Source organism: Labeo rohita, chromosome 25 (genome assembly GCF_022985175.1).
Source record: "Labeo rohita strain BAU-BD-2019 chromosome 25, IGBB_LRoh.1.0, whole genome shotgun sequence".
NCBI classification, from domain to species: domain Eukaryota; kingdom Metazoa; phylum Chordata; class Actinopteri; order Cypriniformes; family Cyprinidae; genus Labeo; species Labeo rohita.
The window spans coordinates 29,553,056-29,576,246 of NC_066893.1; the positions used below are offsets into that span (position 1 = coordinate 29,553,056).

General features: G+C 33.9%; 2 protein-coding genes across 8 annotated transcripts in view; both read right to left on the minus strand.

The window, feature by feature from the left end:
• Positions 1-3,842, minus strand: part of gxylt1a (glucoside xylosyltransferase 1a) — a 205,095-nt gene extending 201,253 nt beyond the window's left edge. For 6 of the 7 annotated variants that reach the window (XM_051099748.1, XM_051099749.1, XM_051099746.1 and 3 more), the window contains exons 1-3: positions 3,606-3,842; positions 2,379-2,471; positions 1,982-2,171 (exon numbers count right to left, since the gene is read on the minus strand). In XM_051099748.1, the coding sequence (XP_050955705.1) occupies positions 1,982-2,171; positions 2,379-2,471; positions 3,606-3,775 (453 nt within the window). In that variant the 5' untranslated portion in view covers positions 3,776-3,842. The remainder of the gene's footprint in view (positions 1-1,981; positions 2,172-2,378; positions 2,472-3,605) is intronic. The other variant, XM_051099750.1, reaches the window with a different exon arrangement.
• A 1,806-nt stretch (positions 3,843-5,648) lies between these two features.
• Positions 5,649-11,863, minus strand: LOC127156722 (uncharacterized). Its single transcript, XM_051099754.1, has 3 exons — positions 11,687-11,863; positions 11,016-11,129; positions 5,649-7,862 (listed from the first exon to the last, which is right to left on the minus strand). The coding sequence occupies exons 1-3, from the start codon at positions 11,733-11,735 to the stop codon at positions 7,693-7,695; spliced, it is 333 nt and encodes a 110-aa protein (XP_050955711.1). The 5' UTR covers positions 11,736-11,863; the 3' UTR covers positions 5,649-7,692.
• Positions 11,864-23,191: the final 11,328 nt, after the last annotated feature.

A 23,191-nucleotide genomic window follows, 5' to 3' on the forward strand; every position in this document is an offset into this window, starting at 1 on the left:
TTCAGAAATCATTCTAATATGCTGATTTGCTGCTTGAGAAACTTTTAGCATTATTATTATCAACATTTAAAACAGTTGAGTACATTTTTGATTCTGAGAAATAATTCTTTTTGGTAAAGAAATATAGAAGAAAATACTTTAATTTATCAAGGATGCAAAGATTTCTATTTCAGATAAATGCTGTTCTTCTGAACTTTCTATTCATCAAAGAAATCTGAAAAAATTATACGCAGCTGTTTTTAACATAATAATAATAATAATAAGATCATCAAATCAGCATATTAGAGTGATTTCTGAAGGATCATGTGACACTGGAGTAATGATGCTGAAAATTCAGCTTTTGAAATCACAGAAATAAATTAAATTTTAAAATATATTCAAATAGAAATCAGTTATTTTAAATAGTAAATATATTTAACAATTTTACTGTTTTTCTTGTACTTCGGATCAAATAAATGCAGGCTTGGTGAACAGAAGAGACTGCTTTAAAAAAAAAAAAATAAATAAAAAAAAACAAAACCTTTTAAAACTTTTGCCTGGTAGTGCTAGTGTTAAAAAGTTTTGCTTTAAATGATGAAAATGTTCTGAATTTCTCCAGTTGTTTAATGCTATTAAAATATTTTTCCAGGTTCATACAAGGTGGTTAAACTACTTAAATTTGACTTTTTGAAATGTAAGGTCTGGAAAACCCTTGAAAATGGCAATTTAAAAGGTGCTCAAATTATTGAAAGACAATGTATCCATGAAATAAGTGTTTAATCTTTTCACGCAAAATTCATACAGTTCAGAAAACATCACACCCTTTTCGCTTATTTCAGTTAATGTCAGGAAACAATGGAGCTAAGTCAGTAGTGAGTGTCGTGTAAATGTGGATAAAGATACGAAAAGATGAACAGATGAACTGAATCAGTTGAGTCATTTACGATGGAATCGCTCCGACTGATTCAAACTCGTGACTTCGATCATTCATTTCAAATGATTCACTAGCAAAAACCAGATCAAATTAAAAGACCAATTCATTTTTAATTTCAATATCTTTAGTAATGGTTAAACCACTGCATCGCAAAATGATTCATTTTGATTCATTCTTTGAAGCGCTCTAATTGGATCATGTATTGAGAATCATTAGATGTACATCGAAACGGGTTCATGAATCATTTCACGAATTGATGTAAGTCAAATGATTCGCGCTCCGAGTCCTGATCTTAAACACAGTATCTGTACGAACCCTGTTATTTATGCGTTATGTGAATGTTTCATTTTATCAATTTGCAAACATTACGGGAAAGTTACTTTTGAATGTTCTCTGAACGTTCTGAAACAAGTAGTTACATTTAAAACCTAAAACAATTTTTTAAAATCTGTTCCATGAACGATGTATACACACTGTTTTGTGTTATTTTGTAAACATTAATAACAAACATTCTATTAATGTTACTGAAAGAACATTTTTTGTTCATAACTTTCTAAGAAAATTCCCTGTTTTTGCTCTGACATTTTTTAGCACAAGAAGTAAAATAATGTGAAAGTCAAATTAAAATAATCAATTGATCTTTCCATTACATGCATCAGTAAAATAGCAATATTTACCTGCTTATATTGTTACTAAAACATTTAATACATTTTATAAGCCACTCTGTGAACACTTTTGAGGTTTTAAACACACCAGTTTACTCTAAAATAGTTTGTCACTTAAGCTCAAATCACCAAAAAAAATATGAATGCATCTGTGTTATTTCCAAAAAAGTGTTGAGTTATTTATTGTCTGATTTACTGTGTTGTATTATGTTTGTTATTACCGTATTTTACTTTAATATTCTGTTTTGTAGTGCTTTAGATATGAGAAAACGGCACTATGATTAAAATACTTTCACTATTATTAATAACAGCATCATCTAAATATTTACAGTGTTGCTAAATTTTAATTTTGCCATAAAACCACTATGAATATATAGTGAATATTCAATATTTATGGGCTCACCGTCTGTCTGAATCCGGCATGGAGGTCGTCTTCTGCGAAAATGTGAAAGTGCAAATGTCTGCGGCTGAAGAGGACGGCAGATTTTAGCATGGTGAGCGTTTCTTCCAGTCTGGAGCCGCAGGCCACCACCGCCAGCCCCACCGGCTCCAAACGCTCCGGCTCAGGGCCACCGGACACGCGGGATGCAGACCTGCACGAGACACGAGACACAGCATGACCATGAGTGAATAATAACAGGTTTACACGCAGCTGGTTCTGCAAACTAGAACAGCGAGACGCAGACACTGTCAACACAAGTGCCATATCACCTAGAAGCAGTGAAGCTCAACAGCTAAACATTAAACCGCACACACAGACGAATCTAGATCTAGAGCCGAAGGTCAGGTCAGCGGCGTACCTAAGAGCCGAGTCCGTAACGCAGTTGTTTGGGCAAACGGCATCGCTGATTCTCCAATACGGTTTCCAGCGAGTGACAGAGCCTGAATTACACCTGACGGGAGACAAACAGGCTCTACATCAACACACAAACCATCTTTAGCTTAGGATAAACGGGGTTTGAATCAGAGACACCCTGAAACATCTGTGACGTGACGCCCGGGACTGTGCAAGAAGAATGTGGCTTTTCATTCAAAATGTAAAAACAAATAAATCAATATTTTAGAAATGAAATAAAGATTTAAAATAATTAAATTATAATAAATCAGTAAATAATTAAAATTAGATTAAAATAAATTAGGTTTGAATCACATACGGAAACAATTGATCTGTAACCTGATGTCCATGTGCTTTTTTTCATTGACAATAAATAAATAAATAAATAAAAATAAATAAATAAATAAAATTAATATTTAATAATATTTAGGATATTAAGAATATTTATAATTAAATAAATAATACTATTTTATTATTTAAATTAAATTATAATAAATCAGTAAACTATTAAAATTTAATTAAAATTAACAAGGTTTTGATCACACAGTGAGACAATCTGTAACAGAATAATAATATTAATAATAATATTATATATATATATATATATATATATATATATTAGTTTTTTTCTAAATTATAGTACAAATAAACTGTACCAACGTCAAATCTCTTAGTAAATAACAACGGATAATAATAATAAAATACAAACAATAAAATGCAAACCTGTCATCTGCCAAATTGAACTCAAGATGACCTGATTCATTAATATTAATTACGTAACATGACGTTCGCCCAGTAGGCTTCGCTGATTGGCTGAAAGGCAGACCGGTAGGCGGGCGCTAGTCAGCGGGCCAATTAACGGCTACTACAACGAACAAAACTTATGAATATTAATCAGATATTAGCAGCGTCAATATTACCAAATTAGTAGGGTTGAATGAGCAGAAATACATCCCAAACAACTGTTATATTAACACAACAGCCTTATATGTGTATCCGCCGCATCAAATCACTCAAAAAGGCAGCTTTGGTGAAGATTTCGGTTATTTATCACACCTGTCCAGTCGTTAAAGCTCGGTTAAAGCTGTCACAGCACGAGTCCAGTGTTTATAAGTTCAGTTTTGTGTCGTCGTGAAGATGTTTGCGCAGATGTTTGTGTATGTTCTTGTTTTGTGTGGTTTTGTTTATATACCTGTCATATTGCGCGCGTTCACTCAGGCCTGGATCCGCTGCGCGTGTCCGCTGCGCTCGCTCCTGATGATTCGCGCTCTCCAGAGACGACACCAGCTGATTAAAGACGTAGAGCAGCGAGCAGAAGATTAACAGCGTGCAGACGAACAAGACTCGAAGATACCGCCGCATTTTACAGCTAAAAGAACAGCCATGGAGATCAATCACGCTCCTCGATCACTAACCTACTATGGCTGAGGCGAGCTCATGAATATTAATTAGGTGTTTCGAAAACTTCCTGGAGCCGCCAGCCACGTGACCACGTGGCGCCGCCTTTTACAACCGAATTTGGTTGTAAAATATTATTTTAAAAATAATATTATGGATACTATTTATGCAATCTTAGCACTACAAAATATATTTAGGAATGTACATTTCAGAGTATATCTGGGATTATTTTGGGTTATTGATGTTACAGTAAATAGAAACAACTTTAAAACAATATATAACCATCAAAGGACAAGCAAAAGGAAAAAAATCCAAATGACATAAGTTGATAAAAGTGCATATAAGTGATTGCAAAAGACTCATGTACAATATATAAGTTGTGTACAATATTTCCATATTAAGTTACAGAGACACAGGAAAAAAAAATACAAAGTGTACAAGAGAAAACCAAAAGTTGCTTTGGATGAAAGCATCTAAATAAATAAATGACAATACCAGTGTTTGGGAAAGTTACTTTTAAAAGTAATGCATTACAGTATTGAGTTACTCCCTAAAAAAAGTAACTAATTACAGTACTTAGTTACTTTTTTATGGAAAGTAATGCGTTACTTTACTTTTGTGTTACTGTTTAAATCTGGGCAGGGTTTGCTTCTTTGTTTTTAATATAAAAAATATATATTTTTGGCAAATGTAAAAGCCTTTTCACACCAAAAGCCTCAGGCTTTGAGAAAAGTAAATTCACGTCTGTACAGTAGAAAAAATATCAAGTCAGCAATAAGAAAAAGGAAAACAAAGGTTAGATTATCTTGAGTAATTTTTGCTCATTAGTGTGGTTGAATTGGATCATCGAAGGTCGGCAGCAAAGACAGTGTTTTATAAAATGGGATTAAATGGATAAAAGATATTTGTTTTATTTAACATATTTAATAATTGCAGGTTTGCATCATATTCTGAGTTGAATTTCAGAATTTATTCATTTTGAGGAATACTGAATCTGTTTTTTGTGAGTGAGATGAATTAATGCATGTTCACATTTAGTCTAGAACTAAATTAAGTAACATCTTACTCCATATTTCTCTCAGCATTAATCAATAAATTGGTAGAAAAGTAACTGCCATTACTTATTTGAAAAAAGTAACTCAGATATTTTCTTGTCAATTAAAAAGTAATGGTTACTTTACTAGTTACTTGGAAAAAGTAATAATATTACATGTAATGCATTACCCACAACACTGGACATTACTAATAAAGTTTATGGTCTTTAAATGAACTATGTGATGATAAATAATAATAATAATAATAATTGATAAAAAGAACATCATGAAAAACACAGAAATGTTCCAGTTAGCAACACTGCTGATTAATTTGTTGATTCATAATACAATTTATTGATTAATAATATAAGGAGTCTAGTCATACTCCTGAAAACACAACACACAAGATATAAGCTCAAAGTATACATCATGTTTATACAGTTTAATGACAAGAAAGACCTGGACAAATTTCTGTCAATTTATATATAAAACACTGACATTTTTAGAACAAGCAAAACTTTGAACATTTAAACATCTCACTGTATGAATATACAGCAGAGCACACATGTTCTCACACGATATGTAGTAAATATATACTATAATTATAAAGTATAAAACTCAGGTAAAAATGTAAACAAACCAATATTTTGACCAATATTCCATAAACTGTATACAGAGTAAAACATATAAGAAGTCTGATTTTGAGAAGTTGCCGTAAAAACATTGTTCATCCGTAATTTGTGTAACAGCTATAAAAACTGCCATAAAATAATACAATAAAATGCAAATAGTGATAGATGCTCTTTACACCATGTGAAGATAGAGGTATGTTTTAGTGATATGCTAAGTGCAAACAAGACAAGTCATTTCCCTTGGCGGCCATCTTTGAAACGTCTCTCGGTGAATGAGGAAACATCAAATACTCCAAAACTGTTCGCCAAGCTTACGACTGAATTTCATATTTGAAATCACCAATGAAATCTGACCACAACTGCCTCATAAATTGTGTTCCTTATGCTCCAGTAGTGTTGTTTTTGATGCGAGACCAATCAACGCACATGCGCAGTTTCTAACGGCAGCTGTAATGACGCACAATGACTTTACTAATCAAGGATTGGTTCTTTCATGTAGAAGGCGGGGCTTATTCGCCATATTGGGAGTTACACTTTCTCCCATTCATAAAAAATAAGAGTGCACAGTCTTCCTATATAAAGTCTTTGGCGCAAATAACGATAGATGTCTATTCACACTATGTAAAAACAGCAGAATCTTTGCAAAAAAGTTTAAATGGGCTAATAGTTAGAGCTGTTTATGTTTATTGCTAATAGTGGCAGACATCTGCACCTCATTATTGTAGTACATTATAAAACTGTATGCAATAATAACATATTGAGTGTACACTACCGTTCAAAAGTTTGGGGTCAGTAAGACTTGAAATAGTCTTTAAAGAAGTCTCTTATGCTCATCAAGGCTGCATTTATTTGATTAAAAATATAGAAAAAAACAGTAATATTGCAAAATGTTTTTACAATATAAAATAATGTTTTTTATTTTAACATACTTTAAAATAGAATTTATTCCTGTGATGAAAAGCTGAATTTTTATCAGCTGTTACTCCAGTCTTAAGTGTCACATGATCCTTCAGAAATCATTCTAATATGCGGATTTATTATTAGAATGATCAATGTTGGATAATATCAACAGTTGTGCTGACAAATATTTTTTGGAACCTGTGATTTTTTTTCAGGATTCTTTCATGAATAACAAGTTTAAAAAGTACAGTGTTTATTAAAAATATAAATATTTTATAACAATGTAAATTATTTATTATTAACTTTTAATAAACGTTTAATTATTAACTTAATACATCCTTGGTGAATAAAAGTATAAATTTCTTTAAAAAAAAAAAAAAAAAAGAAACAATAAAAATGTACTGACCCCAAACTTTTGAACGGTCGTGTAAATTACCATTTTTATTAAATGGATGCTGCATTATTGGAACTATAAAGCCCTATTAATGGAGCCCTAAACACTGTTCATATTATGCTGTACTGTAAAATTCATTATCATGTCGTATGTTCTGATTTCAGCCATTTAAGTAAAATATTTTGTGACACAAGGGTATTTATAACAGGGAATGCTCTTTTTGATATGTTATTATATAAAAGCACAATGTTTGTCTTCATAATCTTTCATAATAAACTATTAACTGGCTTCACCTCTGAAACAACTTTTCTTTTCAGTCACTCCATGTCAACTCGCAGTCATTAGAGTATCAGTAGACTGTCTTCTTCATATCTGCTGACACCTTCACTTTGATGGACATTCTACTGATTATAAGTAACTTATTTTACCAACCCCATCTTAACCAGTCTACTAATATTCTGAGTTGACATGTAGTTGCAAAGTTTCTTATACAATAGAGTGTCTGAGCTGCTGGAATATATTCTCTACTAAATGTACATTTACTTTTATTAGCAGACGCTTTTATCTAAAGCGACTTACAATTACAGAAGCAAGAAGTGATTCGTCTCAGAGGCATTAACATGAGAAATGCTAGTAATGGAAGTATCAGCCTTCATTGAGATCTTTTGCAGAGACAGTGTGAATCTGTGTTCTCTATGGACGCTGCACTGAAGGGTTGTTATTCTGTTAACTGCTGATTCTTTACATATGTTTTTGGTCTGGTTGAGTCATTTATTGTGACCTACTGTTTCCTATTTTTCATATTTGTACAAGGTTTCCATTATAAATTCACTTGTGTCATGAAATATTTTACTTTAAAAGCTGAAATCAGAGAAGATTATGTGATAGTGTATTTTACAATAGTAAATTTGAATGATGAGCTCACAGTATGAACATATGTATGGGATTTATATGATGCTGTACTAAAAAGCACTGAACTATGATATCCAACATGATCCACTGGGATTCTGGCTCAGTCTGTTGCATTGGAGCTAATATTTCCATAGATTCAGTCCTGGGCAATCCTACATATTTATCTTTAGGAGGAGGACCTGTGAGAAATGATGTGAAACAACAAGATCTGTCAGAACCTGAATGATATTTGCCTTAAAATAGTCTGTCTGTACCTTTAACATAAATTGTGTGAAGGATCAATAATTATCATGTTTTACACAAGCTCACATTTATATTATGAAGAAGGAAGACTCGTTATGGCTCAGGAAAAAAGGGAAATGTCACTGGATAAACATATAGTAAACTGTCAGCAACATTTAAACAATGATAAAACACAAAACTCAGTAAAAACGTAAACAAACCAGTGTATGACCAACATTCAATAAATTGTTTAAATTCACGTCCACAGTAAAACATATGATAACACAGCCTGATTTAAGAAGTTGGCGTAAAAACTAAAAAACCCAGCTAACAAAAATATATAGACTGTTTTGCTAACATTCTCATTAGTAATATTATTTATTAATGTTTTTAGTACTTTCAAAACATGCAGGTAAAAAAAAAAAATTCTTGTTTATGTGAAGGTTGGCAAGAACGTTAAGGGAATGTTCCATATTAGGGATGTCCCGATCAGGTTTTTTTGCCCTCGAGTCCGAGTCATTTGATTCTGAGTATCTACCGATACCGAAACCCGATCCGATACTTCTATAATGCATAAAGAAAGAATAAAGAAGAGCGAAGAAACAGATCCAGGATGTTCATTATTTTTTATTTAATTCACCTTATTTTAACATTCAACAACTCTGTTAACAAACAGAGCACTTCTGTGAGGTGGCTTGAACAATCAAGTAATAAATAACATAAGTTCTTCACTTTTGGACTTCAGTGCAACAGTAAATATAAAAAAAGTCTAATATAAAAACAAATAGCACCTCAACTTAAAATACCCGGCAGGCATGTAAACAAATAAAAAAATAAAAGTGCCACAGTGTTTGCAAAGCCAGCAATGTGTTTTTAGAAACTGCACTCCTAACTCTTACTGTCATCACAGTAGTAAGTTTCACAGAAGGAAATGTATGTTTTTCTTAATGAAAACTAACATCTCTACCTTGTCAGGTTTGAGCCTGTTCCTGTTCTCATCAAGGACGTTTTCAACGGCACTAAAAAGTCTCTCACTTTCCACAGAGCTGCAGGGTCACTGAGATACTGGGTTGCAACAGCAGCCATAGAGGGAAACTGATTAGTTCTTTCCAGTACTGAAGTGGGTCGCTTTTCTTAGGGGTGCAATCCCAAGTTTACATATCTCACAGTTTGCTATGGCAATGTTGTTGTCATCAACTTTATAATACCTCCAGACTGCAGACATACTCGCGCTTTACGCTTCAAGCTGCTTCCGTGTTCTACTTTGCCGGCATTTAACCAATAGCGTCTCTGCAACAAAGTGATGTCATGCTGCACGCATTGCTGTTTCTGTGTGGAGTCAAGAGGTCTAACTCTGTGCCACCGCATAACTATAGATGTGTTAAAAAAATAATGAGAATATATATATATATACAATACCGTTCAAAAGTTTGGGGTCAGTACATTTTTATTGTTTCTTTTTCTTTTTTTTTTTTTTTAAGAAATTAATACTTTTATTCACCAAGGATGTATTAAGTTAATAATTAAAAGTTTATTAAAAGTTAATAATAAATAATTTACATTGTTATAAAATATTTATATTTTGAATAAACACTGTACTTTTTAAACTTGTTATTCATGAAAGAATCCTGAAAAAAAAAATGACAGGTTCCAAAAAATATTTGGCAGCACAACTGTTGATATTATCCAACATTGATCATTCTAATAATAAATCCGCATATTAGAATGATTTCTGAAGGATCATGTGACACTTAAGACTGGAGTAACAGCTGATAAAAATTCAGCTTTTCATCACAGGAATAAATTCTATTTTAAAGTATGTTAAAATAAAAAACATTATTTTATATTGTAAAAACATTTTGCAATATTACTGTTTTTTTTCTATATTTTTAATCAAATAAATGCAGCCTTGATGAGCATAAGAGACTTCTTTAAAGACTATTTCAAGTCTTACTGACCCCAAACTTTTGAACGGTAGTGTATATATTCGAGTCCTGATCGGGAGGTAACGTCCGATTCCGATTGAGTCGATTGCCGATTTCCAATCACGTGATCGGATCTGGACATCCCTATTCTATATTATCATTTTACAAACATTATGGGACTGTTAGTTTAAATGTTGAACGTTTTAAAAGTTGTAAGTAGTAACAAAAAAGAACATCCAACTAAAATGTTTAAAGTAGAAGTTCACTTCCAGAACAAAAATGTACAGATAATTTACTTGTCATCCAAGATGTTCATGTCTTTCTTTCTTCATTCGTAAAGAAATTGTGCTTTTGAGGAAAACATTCCAGGATTTTTCTCCATATAATGGACTTCAGTGGTGCCTGCGTGTTTGAACTTCCAAAATGTAGTTTACATGTGGTTTCAAAGGCTCTAAATGATCCCAGCAGAGGAAGAAGGGTCTTATTTAGCGAAACGATCCGTTATTTTCATTAATAAAATACAATTTATATACTTTTTAATGTCAAACGCTCGTCTTGTCTTTCTCTGTCTGGACTGTTTTTGTTGTGGTTCATGTCAGTTAGTGTATGTGGAAAAACTCCCATCTCATGTTCTCCCTCAACTTCAAAAATCGTCCTGTATCACTGTTTTACCTTTTTCGTTAAGGGTGTTTGATCTTCTTTGTAAACACTGTGTCTGTACTTCTGCAGTGATGTAGGATGATTTTGAAATGATTTTTGAAGTTGAGGGAGAAAATACGATTGGAGTTTTTCAACATAAACTAACTGTCTTGAGCCAGAATACACAGAGTTCAGGGAGAGAAAGACAAGACGAGCATTTGAGAAGAAAAAGTATTTTAAATTGTATTGTTTTATGAAAATAACCGACGGTTTCGCTAGATAAGACCCTTCTTCCTCAGCTGGGATTGTTTACAACTGCATTTGTGATTGTTTGAAGCTGCATTTAAACTGCATTTTGTAAGTTCAAAATCGGGGCACCATATCAGTCCATTATATGGAGCAAAATCCTGAAATGTTTTCCTCAAAAAACATAATTTCTTTACGACTGAAGAAAGAAAGAACATCTAAGTAAGTACATTATATGTGAATCTTTGTTTTGGAAGTGGACTTCTCCTTTAAATCATTTTAAACTCACTTGTTACATACCTCCACCACGTAGAGGTTTAACTAGATGAAGAGTAGACTCATTTTGTATGTTATAAGAACCAAGTGTATGACCATCTTCCAGTTCTTTGCTCGTGTAGACTAATCTGATTTCCTCTATGAAAACAAACAAACAAACAAACAAACAAAAAAAAAAAAAAAACAGCAATGTAAGATTAAGTAAACATTAATATAATCAACCTCATTAAGAGGTGAAGATGCATCATTAAGAGTGTTTTCCTGTAATTAGCATAATTTTACTACAAATATAATGGTTAAAATATCACTGTGGTAAAATAACAGTTAATATTTGTAAGGGTAAATCCAACAGATGTTATTTGCTAACATTTAGTGACCCTCTAACACTTTCTATTCTGATACTATAATAATATACTTTTTATTTTATTACAAATAAATAAATAAATAAAACGGACAACACTTACATATTATTGTTCTTTTGTTGGTTTATATTGCTTCTATTGTCCTCATTTGTAAGTTGCTTTGGATAAAAAACATCTGCTAAATGACTAAATGTAAATGCAGCCTAAATGTTAAAGACCTTTTCAGTGATAATGACATTGACACATATGATAGCTAATGTTGTTTTTAAATAAATCACACAAACATACATGACGATAACATAGAAACAGAACAACTAAAAAAGTTTGACTCACGTTCGTTTCCGGGCTCGATTCCGGGCTCTAAAACATCCATGTTCTTCATTTCCTCCGAATTCAGATATATGTCTCTTGTGTTACCGAACAAATCTTTTTAAAAAAAGGCAGCTCATTTTGAATGTGCAAATTTAATGTCGAATTGAAAATGGAGAATGCGCTGCTGCATGCGTTTAGTTTTACTTTCACTATTGTATATAACGTTCATGTTGCAATGTGTCCTGCAGGGGGCGACTGTGATCCACTGATGAAGAAACTCATCACTTGCCAAAAAAAAATTAATTAAACGAATTGCATAAAATGACATCACACTGTAGCCTATATTAACACATGGGATTTTGACCTAAAGTACGCCTGTGTGGTTTTACTGTGAATATTATGATATGTGATTAATTTTTATGCAGTAATATATAGTGAATTTTATGCAGAAATCATGATGTTCTAAAAAAAATAAGAAATAAACAAAAACGTTATATCTTTACTGTAAAGATTAATAGCAAAAATTAATAGTAAACTAATGTAAGTAAATAGCCAACAGTAAAAACATGTGCCAGATCGGCTTTGCAGATCACTCCGCTGTGACCCCTGATAAAGGGAGCAAGCCAAGGTAGAGAGAGTGTGAATTAGCATAGTAGTACTTTCTGCTGTGGCATTGTAACTTATCAATAATTTGATAATTTGATCATAGAAGCATAATTTCCAGCAAATTATACTATAAAATATACTAGTCACTAGTGTTGTTTTTGGCAGCCTGTTTTAATTTTAGTTTTAGTCTAGTCTTCGTGTGAAGCTGTCATTTTAATTTTTATTAGTTTTAGTCACGTTCATACTCTTTTTAGTCTAGTCAAGTTTTAGTCGACTAAAAGTCTGAGCATTTTAGTCTTATTTTAGTCATAATTATCCATGACTATTTTCGTCGTTTTAGTCGACAAAAACTGATGACATTTAGTCTAGTTTTAGTCAATGGAAATTGTATTTTAGTGTCTTTTTAGTAATGCAATTCTATTTTTACCCAGTCAATATAGTATAAGTAGTAGTATGGTCAAGATACAAATATGTGCACGTGATTGGTGTTGGTGGTGAACACAAAACTTTCGCTGGGGTCTGCCATTGGACCAGCAAAGCAATTTCCCTCAAGCATTGGCTCTGATCTTTCATATAGTCTATTAGGGCTTAAACGGATAAAACCCCCACCGTTCGTTATGTGAATTCACATGTTAATTTGCCAGTTTACACTTTCAAGCTATTTAAAATCACAAGAAGAAACGAAACAGAACTGGATTCGTTACTTGCTCGCTGTTCTCACATACACCCGAAGCACAAACACAAACACGTGTTTCAGACAGAGCGACATAAGGAGTTGATTCATCTTTCACCGTTTAAGATGCATACGCACGGTTACGGTTACAAACCCTTGCGGTTACGTCACAATATTGGAAGTATTTCTGTTTTAAACCATGAAGGCGAGCCAATGGATATCAAACTTTGTGCAATAGTTATGCCTGTGAACGTCTTAACTTAAGTTTTAACTTTACAATTCACTATACATAAAGTGAAAGTAAAAAATAACTGACAGAGTTTTCTAACGCTACAATACGGCGCATATTCTCTCAGACACGAATCTACTTCAACATGTGCTGATAACGGTATATAACTGTCTAATAGTCTTAATTATTGTAATTTCAGGCCTGTAATCCCCCGGTCCGCCAATGGGGCTTGAGAAAGTGACGTCGCCTGCGTCTGCGCAGTGCCAGTTTGCAGCCCACTTCAGAAATACTGAGAATATTCGACTGAACAAAACGAAATAACGTTATAACATGTGCTGATAACGAAAATGAAGAGACGTTTTAACATAGTTTTTATTTTGTAAACCACATTTAGTCTCGTTTTTATTGGTCAACGATATTATATTATACATTTAGTCAGGGGCGGATCTAGAAAATAATTTGTAGGGTGGCAAAGGGGTGGCATGGGGTCTATGAGGGGTGGCAACTCCAAAGAAAGCCCCCATACATAGTTTTTGGGGATTTATAGTCTGACATACACAGCTGTGTTCACAAACATTGCATTACCATTAAGTAATCATCTGTACTGTTTAAAATGAAAAATAAATAACATTTCAATATCCATCATGGCACCAAGTCAATAAACAATATATATATATATATATCTTCAACAGGTTATAAATGTTTCTGAGCTTCTATCACTAAAGAAGACATGCAGTTCTATTATCTTACTACTTGGTATAAATCACGTTTTAGTGCAAGTTTAAGATGTTATAATATTGATGATTTAATGTTAATTTTCTAATCAGTTTTGGAAACGGTGTTTGATTTTCTGTTGTTAACAGAGGTGTGAATGTCTGTAATCACCCAGAACACTACCAACCATAAAATCTAGCAACACTGCAGCAACTGCATAGCAAGAGCCTAGCAACCACCCAGAATACCCTAGCAACCAACTAGCAACACTGCTTTCATTGCTCCATGCGGTTGTGGTATGTTTTCAACAAATAGACAGACAGTGTTACTACAAAAACATAAGAAGCAGTTTCCTCCATCTCCACTATCCAGTGGACCGTACAGCAGATGTTTTGCGGTCGCGCATTGGCTGTTGTGACGTAATCATAGTGACCATCCCGATTTAAAATCCTGAATCAAACATGTTTGATATAATCGGGGCGGCCCCGATTTGTTGTAAGAGCAGATCGGGAGGTGCAAGATTTAATCTGTGAACGTCTCACATTACCAGATAATCCGTGCCGAACATTGGGACCGATCGCGGTGCTCGACAAGATTTTTGCTCCGATTCTAGTGAGGGGAAAATCGGGCTCAAAATCCTGTAGCGTGAACCCGACTTTAGTCTCTTGTTGTTCGATCTCCGTTATGTTAAGGTGTGTTTTCACTGTCTCCTGGTTTCTAAGTTTAGTTATTAAAGTATTTTGTGTTTGAATCACTCTCTGATTCTCCTGGTCTGCTCCTTATACAAACCATTCGGTGACAATTTCATTGTTAGTTTCCGGTCGGAGCTGTATCCCTTCTAGCTAAACAGGAGCTTTGGTGATGACGTCATCGTCCTGATCATCATCACACAGAGAAAACCAAAACCCCACAGTAAGCTGCTTTGGATAAAAGCATCTACTAAATGAATAAGTGGTTTTATGAAGTTTTAAATGAACATGATGAAATAAACACATAAATCGATAGATAGATAGATAGATAGATAGATAGATAGATTATACAAAAAAACACAGAAATGTTCCTTTTACAAACCTGCTGACAAATTTGATTAAAAATACATTTTATTGACTGATAATATAATGACAAGCATAAAAATGTAAAAATGTCTCATTGTAAAGATATACAGCATATGTGCCAGGCATGTTGTACATGTAGTAAATGTATATGAAGCATAAAATTCAGGCAAAAAATGCAAACACATCAGTATTTTTACCAACATTCAATAAATTGTATAAAATCACATACAGAGTAAAACATAAGTCTGATTCTGAGACATTGCCCCAAAAACATTGTTCAACCATAATGTGTAACAGCGGTTTTGGTTGCTCAAGGATCTCTCCTCAGTCGTGGTATTGAGAGTGGAAGACAGTGCTGCTCATTCACGTCTACAACTGGTACCGAGACTCGAACCAACCACCTTTGGTTTACAAGTATGACACTCTTAACATTAGACTCCAAAAATAATTCAATATAATGCTACATAATTTTAGTTTAAGAACAGAATTCACATTCAGGTGTCACAAATATAAAGACACTGCTAGAGAAAACAAGCTTTTGTTACAACATGAAGGGTAAGACTTTAAATCATTTGAAACACTCCTGTTCATATTTCAGTCAAATTTAAAATTACATGTCACATATTATGATCTAATTTTAGCCTTTTAAAGGCAGGGTAGGTGACTTGGTTAAGAACATTTTTGTTATGCTGGTTGAAAGTGTCTTCACATCCCAAAAACAATCACTAAATTATGTGGTCTAAATTTATTCATATGCATTTATATCATCTGTGGAATGTGTAGGACCATAAAATGTTCATTTAATCAAAATGTCGGTCTGAACAGGCTGTCCTGCCTTTCAAATATGTATTTGCTTACCTCTGTAATATTATTGTAATACTGTTTACATTTTTATTTGTACTGTACTGTTTTCCCACCGGTGAATGAGATATGAAGTAAACTGACAGCATTGCATTTGTCACTGTTCATGTGTTCATTGCTTGACTTTTGGATCATGCAGGGAGGATGGGGATCTTTTTGAAATCACCTACCATTCCTTTTAAGCCAGATATTTTGTGACAAGTGAATTTGTTAATGGACACCTTGTGCAAATATAAAAAATAGTTCATATTATTACAAAAAAGCACAATGTTTGTCTTCAATAATAATAAAGTAAAAACTTTTCTTTAATTTAGTCTGTATCAAGTCGAGCTTTACTGTCATTCTGCTACATGTGTGGACATACAGTGGAACGAAATGTCAGGTCTCGCAGGAGCACAGTGCTACATAAAAATATAAACATACATCACTAGACATAAAAGCAATTTCTAAAACTATACATAGCTAACTTACTGAAGCGGCAATCTAAATATACATATACTATAGATATCTGACTATACACACAACTTTACACAGACTATACAAGTACTTTAAATAATAACTGTACTACAAGATATTGTGCAAAAGAGGTATTTAAGGTTAAAAAGCATGTAGTGCAATTTGAGGTCAGACTGTTCATTATGACCTACTGTTTCCTATTTTTCATATCTGCACAAGGTGTCCATCATAAATTCACTTGTGTCATGAAATATTTTACTTTAGAAGGTGAAATTGGAAGATAATATATCATATAAACCATGTAAACTACTGGATTCTGGCTCAGTCTGCTACATTGTGTCTAATCTGTCCATAGATGCAGTCCTGGACATTCCTTTATCAGCATCTGAAAGAGATGACATGAAACAACAACACAAGATCTGTCAGAAGCTGAATGATATTTTCCTTGAAATAGTCTGTCTGTACATTTAACATGAATTGTATTGAAAGCTGAATAATTACAGATGTTTTAATGAAGTTCACATTTATATTACGTAGAAGACTAACTCTTCATTTCTGGCAATTTTTGTATGTGAAATTTTTAAACTATATATAATCACATTAAAGTAAAATACAGCAAAGATATGAAAACATTATTTATGAATGTTCTTACATCTTTCAAAATCTCCATTTTTTTTTACATTTAGCAAAAACATTAAGAGAACATTCCATATTATCATTTTACAAACACTATGGGAATGTTATTTTGAATCTATCTATCTATCTATCTATCTATCTATCTATATTTTAGTTTAACAGCGTAATTCACTGAAGTGTCCTGAATAAAAGCACTGCTAGAGAAAACAAGCTATTGTTTTGTGTGACAACATGTAAGGTCAGTTTTAAGACTATAAACAGAGACTTTAAATCATTTAAACACTCTTGTTACATACCTCCACTACGTAGATGTTGATCTGCATGAATAGTAGAATGGTCATTTAAGCCATATAAACCAAGTGTACGACCATTCTCCAGCTGTCTGCCATTATTGATATATTTGCAGTTGTAGCCTAAGAAAAACAACAACAACAACAACAACAACAACATAAGGAACAGTAAACAGTAACGTATCAACCTCATTAAGAGGTGAAAATGTATCATAACTTTACTATGAATATAATGGTTATAATATGGTCACTGTAATAAAAAATAATTAGCAGCTGAGTCCTTAGCCATCTTCAAGAAATGCCTAAAGACACACCGCCTCTATCTACACTTGACCCTCTAACACCAGCACACTCTGTTCTATTTTTATTCTATCTACTCGTTTTCTACTCGAGACTCATCTTAAACTTATGGCCATAGTCATCTTTACCTCCCTTTCTGTCTTGTCATGTGAGTTCTTATGGACAGGTTAGTGAAGATGCTAACAGGGCGAGATTACAATGAATAGTGGGTTCACTTCAACACAATCACAAAAAACATGCATTCCTGTGGGAAAGGCAAATTGAGAAAGGAGGAGGAGAGAAAGAAAGAAAGACAAACAGAGAAATATGGGTTTTAATTTGTTGACCAACTGGTAATTAAGGCTTGAGCTAATTCTGCTAATCCTGGCTGGTTTAAATCTGTGAGATGGTTGCATCGTTTGCATTACTGCCATGGTAAATCACAACTATAACATATTACCATATGCATGTCAAAGATCTGTGATTGTAGCACTGCAGGGCTGCATTCATTAACTTTTGATACTCTTACTGCGAGAGAAACACAATTTATGGCAAACTATAAAAAAAGAGAATACATCATAATGAATAATCTTGGTTTAGATATGTAGTAATTATGAAGTTCATGCTAGATGTTTTATGTCACTAGCACTGGTTAGTAACTTAAAGCAAAAAAAAAAAAAAAAAAAAAAAAAAAAAAAAAAAAAAAAAAAAAAAAAAAAAATATATATATATATATATATATATATATATATATATATATATATATATATAATAAAAAATACTACAGCATCACTAAATTTGTGTATAATTAATATTTAAAAGTGCAATTAATTTGCATAAAGTCAGACGAGGTGATGTAGGCGCGTGCAACTTTCTACCTCATCCGCACACTAGATCTCTGCAACAGAACTCCTCTCTTCTTCACTTCCTCCCGCCGTTGCTGTGTTAGCACATGGCGTTTCTGTCACATACGTAGTTAAACTCGTTTATATTTATAATTTGGCCGAGTTTTGTGAGAAAAATGTAGTACATGAAAAAACACTAAGAAGATGAAGCGCAAAATGAAAACGTCAGAACCGTTGACCTGAGACTTACAATAAAGCGTGACTTTTAACCTCAGTCTTGTTGTTTATTTGTGAAATAAATCAGTAAAACTAACTTTTATGTGACCTAACGAGGTAGGTAACAGGTTACTTACAAATACTCAGGCAGGCGACCAGCTTAGCCCCTGTTTCAGGGACTGGACAAAAGTGAAAGATGGGCTTTAGGTGGCTCACACGACCAGCGACAGCCCGACTTAACCGTTACAAAGAGCCAGAGCCAATAATGGTGCCTACAATGATGGCCACATCGCTTACAAGCGTTACAGTTCTTTTCAGCTTGACCTACCTTCTCTATCCGCAGAGGTAATAATATCTGCGGTCGGGATTCCCGGCGCGCTGTCTCCTGCTCGACTCATGCTGCCATTCCCACCACGGCGGGAGAGCGTCTTCTCCGTCACCTGCTTGTCGTCTTCAACCCTGTCCGTAGATGCATTTAAACTCCTTTTCTTCAACCCTGACATTGCTGTGTCTTTGTTTTACTCTATTAAATGTTTGGCTGAGACACGGTGATAATGCCAAGTACTGCTCACTCAGAGTCGAATGACCTTCAGCTCCAGCTGACAAGAAGCAGTAGTGGAACTTCGTGATTACCGAAGTGCAGGTTTGTCAGGTTTTCACAACAAACCCGCCCAAATGCTACTCAAAACTAGCCCAATCGCGTTTCCTCTGGTAAAGTTTGCAGTCTAGGGGCTAAATAATACGTTATTGCGGTCACTTCAACTCGCAGGAATAATACGAAAGTTGCCCACTTTGACTGCTGAAGTGTGTCAGTGTAGCTGGATGTCTGATGCGCACGCGCAGTACTGGGGCTTCTTTGAACATGGTTTTTGAAGTGTCAACGGTGTAGGAGCACACAAAAGCATCTCCTGGTTCGGCCTGCCTCTTTCCTCCTCCGTGTATTTACATGTTTGAGGTTTATGTCGCCATCTAGTGTTTGACTTCTTGGAAGAAATCCTTGTTATTTAAGTTAGAGTCCACTCATTGCTCAAAATGCCGGAGTTTCTGTTCGGTGATGAGTTATGCTCACTCTCATGAATCCGCTCTCATTAACAACAACGACACGACACAATTAAGGTAGTCATCATGCAGTGTAGACAACTGATTTTAATGGAGCTGAGTGACAGCTTTTTAGTGATTATGAAGTGAGCGGCCTTTCGCACTTTCGAGGCTAAAAGGCTATAAACCATTAAATTATAAACTAATTAATTAAAGTATTGTTTTTATGCTGCAAGAAGGACCGACGGCAAATTACACGCTGCAAAGTTTTTAAAGTGACATCTAAATGCGTGATTCACTCTGAAATTGCAATAGCCATAGTGATACTTACACGGGACAAAATATGGCATGTCAAAATAGATTACATTCTAAATGCAGACTAATAAGAAAAATATTCATTTCAAGGTCATTTTTTTAATTACATCCATATTTGTAAAAGTTATTGCCTTGTAATAATATCAAATGTCTAACTGTACATTGCTATTCATGTCACAGTAAAAAATGAAATGTTAGGTTTTAGTAGGCTTGAAGCTCAGTAAAGTTATTAAATTAAAGTTGAAGTTTAATTACAGATTTATTTGTCCATCTGACAGTAAAAATTAAAATGTGAATTTTTAATATAGCTTAAGTTCAGGTAAATGTAAATGCCCAACTGACTAATAAAATTAAAATGTATGACTCTGCAAATCGATTAAAATAATATACAACAACTGCAAGTTAATGAATTGAGATTTTTATCTCAGCATGTTTTTTTATGATGCATAAATCTTAATTTTAACTATAAAATGTAATATGCAGGCTGTATTGCATGTGCAACAAGTAATAATGTGCATAGTTCTGATCTACTGTCTTATGCATTATAACAATATAAATATTCTTAATCATAATATTGTTCGTTTCTAATAATATTGGAGGCTCTATGCTTAATATGTAGCTCTGCTTGACACATTTTGTATAGGGGGTCCCTGCTCTATGTCTCGGTAAGAGCTCCTTACCCTGAAAAATGTTGAAGACCCCTGAGCTAAATCTTATAATTTACAGTGAAAAAACATAAACTGGCACTCAAGGAATTGTCTTTGTCACATTTCACATTTGTTTCATTTTAGATTTTTCTTATCTGTTATGTTATGCTGTCTAGCTCCACCTGATGTGAAGCTTGTGAAAACCTGAACCATTTCAGGTTTATTGCCTGGAATCTTCTTCCTAGAGAAGAACAGATATAAACCAGTTATCAAAAATTAGTACTCAAGACATCTATGACAACAGTCCTGAAAAAGGTGTGTTTGAAAAAAAAAAAAAAAAAAGAAGCCTGTAATGTTTTTAGCCTTTAACTTCATAGTGCAATTCATAATGCAGTTCCCCTTTGCTTATGTCCAGCTGATCCGGACATAACCAGCACCTGGTGCAACAACACTGGGCAGCGGTTTTATTTTTGGCAGCCATTTTTAATTTAGTCTAAGTATCACTCAAATGTACATTTTTGTTACCATATTTAGTCAGCCAATGAAGTCAATGAAATGTATGAGCATTTTAGTCAGGTTTTAGTCAATGAAATCTTTTCGTCATGCTGTGTTAAACTGATAAAAAAATATTTTTTTATCAAAATTATATTCGTAATGATTGTTGTCATTTGAGAAATTAACTTTTGCATTTAGGTAGTGAATTTTCACCAGTAAACACAAAGCAATAGAATATTAACTCATACATGGTTTATTTTCGACATCTGGTGGTGAGCGGACCGAAGGTCACCGGCCAGATTCGTGACCGTCACCAATCATTTTAGTCACTGCCAAAACGGTTGCAACAGAGATGGAAATACAATTTTTAAATACATGAATTATGTTTACATCTTCGTTGCCACAGCTTTGGGAGTGCCTTTTTCTGTTCTAAAGAAGGCAATATCACAATACTTCTGTTCATATCCACCTTATTTTTTCCATAAAAGTGGGTGCAGCCATTTGTAAATTGTTTGTGTCTGGCTTCCAGTCTCATCCACTTCCAGCTATTTTTAGCTGCACAAAAAGCTTGTTTGCTGCTTGATATTGCAAACTGGTGTGTCTTAACATATTATTTTAATGTATTATCTTAATTATGAACACAATGGTAGTGCAAACTGCACTTCAATATTCTTCTCGTTATTTCCCTATGGCGGATTATGAACCGGATGTCTAAACCATTACCAGAAAACAGAAAACAATAAGGTGGATTGTGTATGTACAAGTCAGTGGTGTTTGGTGATGGGTTTTTGGTTCAAGGTCTGCATTTAAAGTCACACCAGAGGTGTTCAGCTGGGAACAGGACCCATCAAGTTCTTCTGCACTGACTGAATCATTTCTTTCTGAGCCCTGCCTTATACACAGATGCACTGTCATGTTAGAATAGAAAAGGGTTCTGTCCACACTATTGCTATAAAAATAGAAGCACACAAACAGTATATTTCTTTCATAATTTTCCACCAAAAATCCACAGTGACATTGATGTTTATCCTCTTCTGTACTAAACATTAAAAAATAATTATTTTCAGGACATTACTGTTATACTCGGAGCTTTGCATCTTATGCTTATTTATATATACACTTATATTTTTTCCCATCAGCAGTACACCCACTGATGCACCCAGGTTTGTCACTGTTCTGAATTCTTACGAGGTGAGTCACATCAAAAACACTTAAAAGCAGGTTAACCTAAAGAAAAAATGACTGCTGGTGGAACTAAATAATAAAAATAAACAAATAAATAAATAAATAAAAAGACTGCTGGTGGAACATATTTTGAGCTTCAGCAAACAAAAACATGTCAAGTGAAATGGACTTCAGTAGCTTTTCACTCATAATAGAAGCGATTTTTATAAAAGCAAAAATGTTTCTGTAAAACACTTTTACTGCTTTCACTTTTATATTGGTCTTGATAAGATGTTGGATCTGTTTTGCCTCTTTAGGTCTTTTGGCTTTATTTCCATCTAGTAAATAAATGCAATTTAGTCTACTAAACTTTATTTTAGGAATGCCTTTTTCAGATGTCACCCACATTAATAAGTGTGTTTTCTGTCTATTTGTTGAAGGTGACACCCCTTATCTCTCAGAGATGGGGATTCTGTTAATTGCTCCTAGAAATACTGGCAAGAGTTTTGCAGGAAACATCATCCTGGGCAAAGAGGAGTTTGACTTGAAGAGATGTGCTCAATGTGTGAAGAGACTTGGAGAAGTAGCAAACAGACGCCTGACTGTCATTGAAGTTCCAGGATGGTTTAGGGAGTACTCAGTAGACACCAGTCGCTATACTACGGCTCAGAGAAAAACAGTGCAGGGTCATCTGGAGCTTCTCGGTGAGGGAGTCTGGAGTCACACTATAGTGGTGTTCATTCATGGAAACTATCTGTTAGACACGTCTATAGAGCAGCACAAAATCGTCCTATATCGCTGTTTTACCTTTTGTTAAGGGTGTTTGATTTTCTTTGCATGTTCACTTTGCAGAGACTGGTTCGGTACTTCTGCAGCGATGTAGGATGATTTTAAAATGATTTTTCCACATACCCTAACTGTCTTGAGTCAGAATACACGGAGTTCAGGGAGAGAAAGACAAGACGAGTGTTTGACATTAAACAATATTTAAATTGTATTATTTTAAT